The sequence below is a fragment of the Falco punctatus genome (genome assembly GCF_963210335.1).
Source record: "Falco punctatus genome assembly, chromosome: 6".
NCBI lineage: Eukaryota > Metazoa > Chordata > Aves > Falconiformes > Falconidae > Falco > Falco punctatus.
Window position 1 is genome coordinate 9,166,731 of NC_137585.1, and position 13,734 is coordinate 9,180,464.

Here is a 13,734-nt window from a genome sequence, read left to right on the forward strand (position 1 = left end):
CCAGGTTTCCCAGCTGCTGTTCCAGGTATGTCTGCACTGTAAAAGGTAATGAGCCGAAGAAATATGCTGAACTAATTGGGAGTCTGGGTAGAAAATTCATGTACCAGAGTATGATGCTGTGCTTTCTGGACTAGCTCTGGGCTGGAAGCAGTCTCATGTGATAATCACTGCCATTTAGCCAGAGTGATTAACAGAGCACAGCAGCGTGCCATTCTGCTAGGGCTGCGGCTGCGTGCCAGGAGGGGTCACCTGTCAGCTTGAGCACCTGCACCATGCTCTCTCGAACTTTGAGTCCTAGGAATAAGATGGATAAACTTAACTGGTCCTACATTTCCTGGTATATCTAGGTCTTCTGGCAAAACGACAGGAATGAGATTTTCGGGTTTATTTCATGTGGCTGTACCGCACACAGCCCAAGAACTGCTGGTCTCACCAGCTATTAAGTCAGGAACAAGGATGAGCACCAGGTAGCACAGAAGATACCCCCCAGCACCACATCTCACTGGAGACTTTGCCAGCCCCAGGCTGCTGGAGATCAAAGCTCCCTGTCTACTGAGCAGAAAGCATCCACAGGCTTTTATCTTACAGTGGAAAACCTGAGTGCAATGACTTAGACTCCAGCATCTGGGCACACATAAATAGAAAAATAAACGTTAATTTCCAGGAGATCCTTACCCTGTCTCCAATGAGCTGTTGCTTTTGAACCCCCTGTCATGTTTTCTGTCAAGGGGAGGTAACAACCCTTATGTCCTCAGTGGAAAGAGCATGTGTGCTGGGTTTGGCTGGGATAGAGTTCATTTTTGTCATAGTAGCTAGTATGGGGCTGTGTTTTGGATCTGTGCTGAGAAGTGTTGCTAACACAGGGATGTTTTAGTTCCTGCTGAGCCGTGCTTGCACAGAGCCGAGGGCTTTTCTGCTGCTCACCCCACCCCAGCAGCGAGCAGGCTGGGGGGGCACAAGGAGCTGGGAGGGGACACAGATGGGACAGCTGACTCCAACTGGCCAAAGGGATCTCCCACACCATATGGTGTCATACTCAGGAGGAAGGGGGGACGTTCGGATTGATGGCATTTCTCTTCTCAAGTAACCGCTACTGGTGCTGGAGCCCAGCTTTCCTGAAGATGGCTGAAGACCTGCCTGCCCAAGCGAAGCAGTGAATGAATATCTTACTTTGCTGCTTGCATACACAGATTTTACTTTACCTGTTAAACTGTTTTTATCTCAACGTATGAATTTTCTTCCTTTTACCCTTCCAATTCTCTGCCCCATCCCAGCGGAGGGGGGAGTGAGTGAGCGGCTGTGTGGTGCCAGCTGGGGTTAAACCACAAGTGTGAAATGTGGGAGGGAAGCGTTCTGCTTCTTTATGCACAGTTTATTAAAAAATGATCTGGTTTTGTTTTATAAGCAACAGAGGGCTTTTGGATTATCATCATTCAGTGTAAAATACATGAAAGCTATGATAATGTCTTACTACACCTGCAAAAGTGTCAGGGGTCCTTCTGAGCCCCAAATGTGTTCCCATATTTTACATTTCTAAATGCCCATGGGGAAGTATTGGGTATGACTAATCGAGCTGGCTCTAGCAGAATACTCCTTTGAAGAGTAACAGGGACCAAGGAGCAATTTCTCAACAACTTCTAAGAACAGCACAACAGCATTTTTTCAGCTCACTGAGAAGCTTTACTCCCAGTTAAGACCATGCTACCTAGGAAATAATAGAACAGGCTTGAGATGCATACCTTGATACAACCAGAACAGGGAAGCAGGGATGACAGAAGTATTTTCTGTCCTTACCACATTCTGCTTTCTCTGGCATCCAAGGAAGGTTATGTTCAAATCACATAGCTTACCACAGAATGGACCCTTAGATTTTAAACAATCACAAAGAACAGAGAAAAGTCAATAATGGGATATTTTTATTTGGTTTAGCAGTTCTGTAAGACTCTGGTCACATTCTTAGAACCTTTTGAAAGGTGGCAAGGGGGAAATATCAAAGAGAAAAGTCACTTCAATATAAAATAAAACAAATAATAAAATATTAAGATAACTGAGGCAAAAGACATGGGGAATGTGGAGAAATTGAAACCATTGTTGAATGAGAAGACAGCAGGATGATAGGTGGATTACTGGAAGGAAAGTATTAATGAAAATGCCATAGGAATAGAAAAAGAGTGATTAATAAGTTTCAGCAAGAATGAGTTATACTATGCTTTTGGAGAGGACACTGTTTCATGTCACACAGCTGCATGTCATACTGCTGCTTTTCCTTTAGAGAAATTTTTTATCACTCTATATGATATTTCTCCAGTTTGATCCTTCCAAAATTCAGAATTCTCATGAGACTGAATTTCAGTTAAAAATCAATACTGAATTATTGCACTGATAATAAAAAGCCCCTGAAAACATTGTTAATTTATACTTCTCTTCCCTTCCACACTGAATCCCACCAGTCTTGAAAGCTGTACATACAAGGAACACTATTTTACAGTTCTGCTGGGTCTTTTCTTCTAAAACTCCCGTAATACACAAAAGAGTTTAAGGAGAAATAGACAGAAAGACTATTGGGCAATTCCCATATAAGTACAAAGTCAATAGCTCATGGTTTTGTGTTTCTTATTTGTCCACCAGGAATCGGAAACGTTCTTCCAGTAGTAGACTAGGACGGATGGATGGAAGGATGGATAGATAGGTAGATAGATAAACTCATGCTAAGACATGTTTATACTGCACCACTACTTTTATAATTAGAGAATGCTAAATGGTTTTAGCTTGCCTTGGGAGAATACATTATGTTTATGAATCCATTGGTTCTGCTCTGCAACACTAATTTGCATCACCAAGGCTAATGATTCACCAGTTTAATGTGAATGCATTGTGCTTGCAACATGGGGCAACAAGTTTCTCTAGTTGCTATCCTGCCGTTAACATATATTCATGCACCAGTTCCAAGTGGTTCCCAAACACAAATAGTAACACATTACTGCAAAGCATTTTTTTCTCTCTCAGCTATTCAAAAGAGAAAGGGAAGGTGAACACGATTATATGCATGTAATAACACTCTGAATAGCCATGAGCAGTAACAGAAATCTAAAGCAGTTCTACAAGAGAGAGAAAATTAACGGGTCATTGAATGGAACCTGCTAATGCAACCAGCTGCAGGATAAGTAGTATCCAGGATAGGAGAATCAACATTTATTCCCTGTGATGCAAAGTATTTCAGGGGACTTGGCTGGCCATGCAGGAAGTTCAGGAGTGGGACCTGTGAGTGAGCAGAGTCTCAGTTGCAGGATGGATATAGCAGGGACTACCAGGTAAGAGGGATGGTGGCAGAGCCTTAAAATGGGCAATATAAGGGGTGTTGCATATGCATACATATATGCGCATTATGCATACATATATATGCATCTATGTGTGTATGTGTGTTGCATTCATATATATATATAAATGCACATACACATATGCATATAACTATATATTCAAAATGCTATATACAATTATAATATTGCAAATTAACTTCAGCAGGAACATCTTGCTTGTAACATACACTATAGATGTTGATCATATAGCTAAAGTCAACAGATTGTATCCATATAGGTAGGACAATGTGAGTGCAGGGACAGAAAAGGTACTGGAAGAGGGAGAGGAATCTGAACTCCATTTGAACAGGTCAATAACATGACCTTCAACCCACCTCCCTCAGGGTAGGGGCGGGGAGAGGAATAATTGGGAATGAACAAACTCGAGAGACCCTTTCTGCTCACAGAAGGGAAGGGTCAGGTCTGCAGAGATCTCACGATGCCCTTCACTGGACTAGTTCAACATCTAAAGTAAGAACTCGTAGCCACTGCTTTTCTCCTGATCTGACTGGAAGGCTTTAGAGATCTCGTCAAAAGAGAGAGAGAAGCAGGCCAAAAGAATACAAAAGGAGGCAGGCAGAAATAAACAGGAATTGTCAGTGACAAACAGGGAAAGAGAGAAAGCAAAAACCTGAAGGGCAGAGTAGAAGGATAGACCCAGAGGACAGAAAGAGGCAGAGCAGGAAGAAGAGATTGGATTCAACGTACAACAAGGAATCTGCTCCTTCTCCTGGTCAGTGGACTGGTGAGGATGAACTGAAACTAGAAAGGACAAGAAGGCATCAAGCAGCTTGAGTGACCAAGAAGCCACAGAACCGCTCTAAGGGGATGCATAGCCCAGCCATGATCTGCTTTATTTTAGGGTGTTTCTTATGGGTAAGTCACGCCTCAGGTTCCTTTTTACGGGAAGTTACGTTAGGGAGTTATCTTGGAAAGGTGGAGGGGCGTTAGCAATTGACAGTCACAATAATTTCCCTCATACTAGAAAGAACTGGACATATAAAAGGCAGACACAGAGAAGAGAGTATTTGCTCTCTCTTCTCTCTCGAAGCAGGGCATTTAAAAGTTCTTAATATTTGAGCATGGAGAAGGATCTGCATCTGCAACATGACATATGGAAAGGGAAGCCTGTGGTGAGGGTGAAGGCAGGTCAGTGTCTGCTGGGAACAGTGCTAAGTAGGATTTTAATGACTACAGGAAGTTAAGATATGAAACAATGCAGTTGATATTACAGTAACTTCAAAATCTACAGCAGAATATACAATGGAAACAACGGAAGACAGATAAGAGTAAGTCCTTACCATAGGAGATTCAGACTGGCAATAGTCCAGATAACAGAGATAAAAGTTGCATATGACAGACTTGGTTCACTCTAGTTGTGTCTTTGGTTTTCTCCTTCTAGTTCCCCCAAGTGAGAGGTGAGGAAGGCTGTCTCAACACTGAACTGTGAGTATTTGACCATCTTGCACTCTAAGAAGACAGTGAAGGACAAAGGCAGTAGCAGACATCAGTGTTATGATGTGGTGGCTGACACTTTCCACCAAAGCTTATTTAATTGCTACAATTGAAAAGTCATATAAAATTTCCATTGCTTTGAATGTGGAGTGTATTATTATTAATCAACGTACTGATCATGTACTGTTCCTGCTACCTCCTTGCATACCTGCAGTGGTTAAGAGCTTTCTGGTGTAATTTTGATTGATTGAGATTATGAATTGGGAATTGACCTTTCCTTGAAAAATTGGTTTGAAATACACTGCTTTGATGAACATCTCTTGGTTATGTCATTCATAAGAATAACAGAAATTATATTCTGTCAAAAAAGACAAAACAAATGTGAATGCAGATCCCTAAAGTTTGCAAACAGAATCAGACAGGCAAAAATATCAGGAGAATGATAAAGTGATAAAGTCAAACAGAAAGGAAACTCACCTAACAGGGAGATTGATGAGGTCAGCGAGTTTCTCATCACTGTGCCATTTAGAAGCCAGTTGGTAAGTGAGGAACATGCGGGGAGCTGGAAGAGGGTACAGTAAGGATCTTTCCATTTATTTGGTATTCTGTGGCTAACTGTTTCTTGTACCCTCTTCTCCTCAGCTGTTCAGGTACGGAGTGGGACCGTTTGTGGTATATCTGGTAAGATGGCATACGTTTACTCTAAATATCTGCATCTCTGGACAATTCCAGTAGCAAAGAGTGGGATTAAATGTGACCTGTTCAAGTGTGATACCACCACCTGCTTTCCCTTGGGACATCAGTAGCAAGGCAACCCCTTAGCTATTGCATCATCTTTAACAAATGTTGACTTCTTAGTCTCCTTTTTTATTCCACGTATTAATTTAGTTGGATGAACAATATTAATAAAGAATTCATGGCACAATATGCCTTTTAAAAGGCCCATATTTTTAGTAATTTCACTCTGATTCCTTAGTAATTCTCACCAGGATTAGATTAAAAAGGATGGTAGCTGTTGGATGTCTACAAACTGCAATAAGAGTATAGCCAGAAGATTGAGAGTGACATTTTTTTCTCTTTGAATGTCACTCATGAGGACACATCTGGAATATCTAGTCCCATTTTGGTCCCTCAGTACAAAAGAGATGTTGACAAACTGAAGCAAGTCCACTGGGGAGCCAATAAAATAGTCAGGGAACCAGAGGACACGATGGCGGAGTGGCTGGTTTGTTCAGCCTAGGGGAGGCAAAGGGGGCAACCTGCTTGCAGTTTTCCACTACCTGAGGTGGATCTTGAGCGAAGACAGAGCCAGAGCCTTCTCAGAGGTGCCCAGCAGAAGGACCTAAGGCGACTGGCCAAGCTGCATACATGGAAATTCTGATTAGACAGAAAAAATGCTTCCCCTGAGGAGGGTGCAGCACTGGAACAGCTGCCTGGAGGGAACGTGGGATCTTCATCCCTGAAGACTGTCCAAATTGTGCTGGACAAGGCCCCAGATGACTTTGTCTAGCTTTCAGGTTAGCCTTGCTTTAAGCAGGGAGAAACATTAAGAGGACTTCTGCCAACAAAATCTTCCTGTCTTAATTCTATGTCCTCTCCCTTACCAGGCTGGTGGTGGCGATCGGTGGGCTCCTGCTCCTGTGTGGCCTGGTTTCCATCTGCGTGAGATGCTGTTTTCATTGCCATCAGACAGGGGAGGAATCAGGTCCTCAGCCCTATGAGGTCACCGTCATTGCTTTTGATCATGACAGCACCCTCCAGAGCACCATTACCTGTGAGTTGGCTTTGACAGAACCTGGGGACCTCAGCACACCCCAAAGCGAAGAGCTGCACTGTAAAAAGCCCAGATTGCAGCATCCCAGGGCTGACAGAGGGAAATTCATGGCAGGATGCAGGGAAAGCAGCATCTGGACACGGTACAAATGCAGGTGCTCATCAGCCTTCTTGTAGCAAATGCAGCCAGATGGTGAATCAGCTGTGAGACACATTTGGGTGGAATTAGGGCAGCTACACGCCTTGGTGGCATTTGAGGAAGGAGCAAGTGTGGGATGTTGCTGATGGGGTTTTCCGCACATCCCTTTTAGGGAAGGACAAGGGCAGGAAAACATTCAGGCTGTGGGGAAAGAAAAGCCTGTGCACTGCAGATATACCTGTCCTCCTTTAATCGCACGGTGCTTTCAGGAAGTGGCAAACAGCTTTTGTCTCCTCCCTTTCAGCTCTCCATTCTGTGTTTGGGCCTGCTGCCAGGAGGATATTAGCGGTGGCACACTCCCATAACGCTGCGCAGGGACCACCACCCCTCTCGGTATCAGACACTCCTCCAGTCTATGAAGAAGCTCTGCACATGAGCAGATTCACCGTCGCCAAGGCAGGGCAGAAAGTGCCAGACCTGGATCCAGTGCCAGAGGAAAGACTGCAGGCATCTGCCAAGGGCAAGGATGCCCAGCCATCCCTCCCAGGACATTAGTACCTGGTTTTACTGAATGTAGTTACATGCAGAGACTAATTCTTCTGGGCAGGGTTCGGAATATCAGATTAAGTTTCTTAGTCATTAGGGAAAAGCAAAAAAAGAGACTAAATTCCAAATATTTTCAGATCCAGCATATTTTGATGGTTCCTTTTGACCATTTTTTGAGATAACTGGCCATTGGCATTCTCCATGTCCACATACACACATCACTACTGTCACAGTTTGCAGGAATAAGCAGGCAGCAGAATCAAGGTGCTGAGCCACTTTGCAGGCTAGTGACCTGCATGGAGATGGCAGATGCTGGCTCATTCTGCTTGCCTCCACCCAAGTTTCCTGGGGATGGCAGAGAGATTTTCACAACAGAAAAGAAAAAAAGAAGACATGTGAGATCTTAATACCCAGTAACATCAAACTTCTCAAAAGTGCCAACCATTTATAGTAAATTAAAAAAAAAAAAAAAAAAAAAAAAAAAGAAAGAAAGAAAGAAAAAAGGAGCTGTGTAGGAACACAATCTTCATGTAAACAAAAGACAGCATACATTGGTCGTATGCGCAGTAGATGTCCTGAACGCCCTACAGGATATATGTCATGAAGACAGTCTGGTTTTGAATACGATACATAGCAATTCTAAAATAGTAGTCACAAGCTCTTACATTTTAATTAACAAATATGATGTCTATGCTAGCCGATCAAACAAGGGAAGGAGCGAGAACACTACCTCTGAAATAAAGTCAATCATATTTTAGTTGCATTCATATTGTATCATTTATAAATTATTCCTAATGTTGCTGTCAAAAGCAGGTCAAATTTAATACAACCATTTAAAACATTTCAGCCATTTCTCAGATAGAAATAATTTGTGAGTCTTTCCTGATGAATACAAATATGTTGAATGACCCAGAAATATTAATCAAACTGTTTGGATGAACATAGGTATGGACCATCTGTAAAATGTTTTCTTGGACTAGGTATTCATTGAGAAGGCGACCTCAATTACATCAGTATTATATCCACCCCAGGTTCAGCAACTGAAAACATTCAAGCAGAGGGACATCAAAAATCAAATGATAAGCAGTGAAGAATGAATTGCGTGTGTATGTTAATGTTGATATGAATGCACAGGTCATGGATATCACATCCTTCTTGAAGTGGCTGCATGACCCTTCCTACTGGGGCACCCAAATTCTCATGTCCTTAATATGCTGATCTTCTCTCCTGTGAAATACAAAAAAAAATGGTTATTTTGTAGATAAGGAAAGGTCCACGAGTATGTTTAGGAATCTAACTGCTGTTGAGAATACAGTCTTAGACAATTTTAGAGGTTGATAAGATAGCTTCAGCATAGAGCCCAATTGAACAACCAATACATCTTTGATGATGTCCCAGACCTTGCCCAGTCACATGAATTCTGTATCCAAAAGAACTTAATGAGGGTCCTGATTTCCTAGGTCAAAATCTTCTTCCTGAATTGCCTAGTCATTACCTAACGGTACCGTTAATGAATGATAAACTGGAACATAATAAATAGATAAATAAGTGACATATAAGGTTATGTCTCTTCTGCTATGCAGCACACTTGAAATTGTAACTGTCTGGGGAACATCTGCTAGAGTGACCTATTTCATTAGCTGCTCTCTGAAGTCCAGCTTAAGCCTGACTTCTCCACCATGCTGCAGAACGTTTCCTGGAAGGCTTTTGTTTATTGCACAGTAAAAGCCCGAAGCAAACATTTGGACCTGCTGAACATGCGTCAAGCACTATCAAGCCCAGAAACTTCCTGGAAGCCTTCACAATCGTTTCCAGGGGGAACATACCGTTCCTCCCGCACCTCCACCCCTTTCCTCCTGCCTCCGAGCCCCAAGCTCTGCGGGCATTTAACAGGAGATGGCAGCCCTGCTCCACAGGGCAGCGATCCTGCCTAGCAAAACAGGAACGGACAATTGTTAATAATTCACAACAGTAATTTTTTTTCTAAGCTGTGCAATAGAAAGGGAAGTTTTAAAATTCTTAGGTTTCCCCTCCTCTGCATCAAATCACCTCTGCTATCTCCTTTCTGAGTTTCAAGGGGAAAAGTAACAGGTCACTCGTATCCAGAGGTGGGCCTTACCTGCTGATTTCAGCAGGTTTCCCTTGACCAAAGCCAGTACCGCCTAACTCTCCTAGCCCTTCCCATCTGCTCACATCCTTCTTTGTTTGTCTCACTTAGTTGTTAGGTGCTAAAGCAGGTACCCTCAAGGGTTTTTTTACTGGCAAGACATCCAAAATATTTCAAGTGAAAATAATGATAGACAGCACTCCACTTGCTCAGGGATTGTTTCCTACTAAATGTGACTTCAGATAAGCACTCAAGAGCCCGTAGGACATAATAAAACACCAAATCAAAGCAAACAAACAAAAACCAGAAGCAGACCTACAAGCACTCTAATTAACCATACAAGGTCATACATGAAAGCAAAGACCAGGTGTCAGTGACTGCAGACACTTCACTCTTGCCCTCAGATCTGTTGTGATTCAAAAACATACTCTCCTCACAAACAACCCAAAAATGAGGACAGTCAATAAAGAACACAGGTACTTTGTGAAGAAGCAGGACCACAGCCCATAAAAATATAGCAAGTTTACATATTTACAGAGCTAAACTGCTACTTGGTACTGCAATTTACTGTTACTCAGCTAGTTTTTTTACTCCGTGGGTGGTGGTTCCATCTCACTGTTGATTCTGGACATTGAATATCTTTGTGTATTATATTATACTGGCCAATAAGACTTTGAAAACTTTTATGCTTCCAGATTAAAAATTAAACATCAAATACTATTAAATATAAGGAACTAATACTTCCATACAACTTTTAAACAAATATTCAAGTAGCAACTGTTTTCCCCATGCTTAAGAGCAATAGAGGTGTGAATTGCTCACAAATAAAGAGTGATATACATTTGAAGATAAATAAAAGGGTTCTGCTAATCATTAAATAACTTTAGGGTTTGTTCAGCTGCTGTGTCAAGCTGGCTGTACTGGAGTACTCATTTTCTGCACGACAAGGGAAAGAATACCATCAAGAGCAATGCTCTTTAGTTATGAATAATTAAGTACCTGCATCCAAAGAACCTCATGCACTTCACAGACTTTACCCATGTTGTCACGCTGTCTATGTATCAGACAAGCCTTAATATTGCCTGTGTAGATGGGGGAAATGATGCACAAAGTACTGAAAATAACTACACCATAACCAAGTCACTGACCCTTGGCTCGCCTGTTACTCAGCCTTTCACCAAACACTGTGAAAAGGGTGGGACCCGAGCAAGCATATGACAAGTGATCTCAAAGGAGTCTTGCAACCTGTCTCTGCTGGCTACCTTTAGCCTGCACATGGAGTAATTTGGGCTGGAATCACATGAGGGGAATAGGAGTAAACAACACCAGGTGCCGCAGAGGAGTTGTCCACACCACCCTTAAGCTCCTGTAGAACACGGAGTACTTGAGAAAGACCGATCTTATTCAGAAACACTCCACAGACCCCACTGTTGTGTTGCTCCTTTGTTTTCAGAGGACTGTAAGTAACAGTGATCCCCTTCTCCAGCAGGCCACTCCAAACCATTGGTTGGAACAAAGGGATCTCAGACTTGTGTTGTTCACATCTGGGCTTTTGTCCTTTATTGCTGCTTTTCACCACAGGACAAGGTATATTCCTTAAGCTCCTCATAACATCATTCACATGCATTTAAGCAACTTGAGCTGAGGGTGGGCCACGCAATTAGGAATGAGCAGCTTTTTTGGTAAAAAAGTAAGAAGCTGTAGAAAACAGAGCAGTGAGACGGCAGTTCAGCATAGACAACACAGAGCTATTTCCTAGAGGAAAGGAAAACATCTACACAATTAGCCATTGTCTGATGGGAGTGACTAACCCTGTGTCCTCACCCAGGGCCAATGTGCCCATACTTGCTCTGAGGCTGCTATAGATCCAGCGTCAAATGAAACCGGTGACCAGTCAGTCAGGAGTGGTGCAGGAGAAAAAACAGTCAAGGACTGTGCCATGGATGGACATCAAACAGAGCAGAATCACAAGTGACTTCATCACACCCTCTGTGGTTTAATTACCATTCAGACTACACAGTAGAAATGTTCTGACCATAGAGGCTTTGATAAGCTGAATCCACACTAAAGAGAAAAAAAAAAAAAAAAAAAGTCAGCCTATGATAACACAAATGGAGTAAGTAGCCAAGAAGAGGTACTAATGAAAGAAATATCTAAGGGAGTCCAGAGCTATAGGTAGCTGAACAGTAGCTGAACAAGAGACATCCACCTAGATGACATGTCCAAGAAACATGGGGCAAATAATGCATATTTTTATCCTTAATTCACAAAATTTTAGCCAGTTAGATACCTAAGCTAGCTTCACTTCACAATAGCTCACTGCAGAGCTCCCAGCAGTGCCCCTGCAACACTGTTGTGGTACATACAGCACAAGGCTGCAAACCCTGCCCCCAGATTCTGCACAAATATTTTTATCTCCTGCTTCTACAGCTACAGCACTGGCAGCGCTTGGGGAATCCCTTTTAGAGTGAACCGCTGCCTATGTGAGCTGCAGACACAGTAATACATCACGTGCTCAGAGCTGTTCTGACACTCTAGGTTAAGAAAGACTATATTGTTTTGACACTCTGTGAAGGACCACTTAGTGCTGGCAGTCCAAGGTAGGAAAACCAGCCAGCCCCACCGCCAGTTCCTCCCTCTAGCACAGGGACCCAGAATGTGAGGTTTGTCACATGCCCATGGGTTGACATTTTAATAAGAACTCTTAAGTCAGATGATTAGCTGTTTGTCACTGCTTCTGCATGTATCATCTTCCTGCCTGCTGTTGTGCCAGTGATGTTATTGTTATTACTGAGCTGGAGGAGAGGGCTGGGAATTCGGTGCCTGATGGGGAGGAAGCAGGGAAGTGGGAGGAGCACAGCTTGTGGCTGCATATCCAGGGCTGCATCATCAAGGCAGGAAGAGTTCAGTAAGGAGATTTATGATGCTCACGTGGGTTTGTTGGGGGAGAAGTCACCTAGCAATGCACTTGCAGGTCACGTCTTTGCATCAGACCAGGAAAGAACCCTGAAATTCCTCTCTGATTTGTCAACTGAAAAACAAACTAGATACTAGCTCAGCTGCCTTGTGTACAGTCCTGAAAATGGAAACAGCAATTTACAGGACAACAAGAGTTGGAGATCAGTCTGTTAAGATTGCCAGAATGTGTTGTGGCCTGGGTGAAATAGACTAGAAAATTTCCTTTCTTTTGTCCTTGAGGAAGAGGCATCTGCATCAGTACAGACCTTAAATACACTTTAGCAACTGCTATGCTGCAGGCAGTTAGGAAGCAAGGAGTCAGGTGTTATAGAAGGGTGCAATGCCATGAAAACAGAATTTTCCCCAAACTCTGGGATTCCTTCAGTCTAGGCTGTTTTGTGGCACTGCACAAAAATAATGCCTTCCTTCTGACTCACCCTTTTGAGGTCTCCTGATGCTGCCTGCAAACATAGGGAAATGTTCACATGGCCTAGGACAGACAGAAATAAGTTGATGATGCTTCCTGTATAAACCTTATCTACATGAACTAGTGAAGGTTGGGACACACCAATCTACGCCATTCCCACTGTGGGCCACTCTATCCTTAAGAGATTTGGGTGTCCACCTGTTGGAGCTGACCAGTGAGCTGTGCAGGTGGTCACACTACACCATAATGAGTAGACACTAAAGTACCTGCCAGAGTTCTTGGGGGCACACTTTGGCCATCCAAAAGTAGATGTCATGATTCAGGTGAGAAAAATTCCACTGCAATGTGCCTATTTATTGCCATTGGCCACAAAAGCCATTTAAGGTGACAGGCTCAGCCGCACACATCTACACTGTAAGTGTAGCTGAGATTTCTGTCCCATGCCCATTTACACTCCTGTGCCAGGCAAGATGATCTAGGAGCTGCCACCATCTGACTGTATCTGCAACCAGGTAAATGTGTTTCCTCCGTATCTCTCCTACTTATGTTCAAAATGAGAGATCACAGTGCACCAGGGCTTGGAGAGGGAGCATTACCAAAAGGCCTCTAAGTTCAAGCCACAGTGTGCTATTGAGTGCAGAAGTGGGTGGTCACCAGTATATGAACCAGCTGGGCAGAAGCTAACACCCAGTTCTGCTGTGAGGATTTGCAATAGGCCCTTCATCCCCCAGGTGTCGGCATGAGTCCCACCCTGCAGGCAACTCAAGTGTGTGTATCAGTACATAAAGGCACTAGCCCTATGAGTTTCTTGGGTCCGCCTAAAGGATTTATATGAGTACTTCTAGAAAAACACCTGGGCTTTATGTTCCCCTAATCCTGTTTTAATCATTAAGGAGCATCAAGCTTGCTCTTCAATTTCTTCAGGATTCAAACTGACTCTTTGCTGTAGTCTGGATTTTTTTTCTATTCTAAT

General features: G+C 43.1%; 1 protein-coding gene across 1 annotated transcript; it reads left to right on the plus strand.

The window, feature by feature from the left end:
* Positions 1–29: 29 nt before the first annotated feature.
* On the plus strand, positions 30–7,278 carry TMEM52B (transmembrane protein 52B; the record flags this gene model as incomplete). The annotated part of the gene is made up of 5 exons (XM_080392333.1): positions 30–4,232; positions 4,759–4,802; positions 5,454–5,492; positions 6,419–6,585; positions 7,028–7,278. Exons 1-5 carry the CDS (start codon positions 4,185–4,187, stop codon positions 7,276–7,278), a joined length of 549 nt encoding a protein of 182 aa, XP_080248459.1. The 5' UTR covers positions 30–4,184.
* Positions 7,279–13,734: the final 6,456 nt, after the last annotated feature.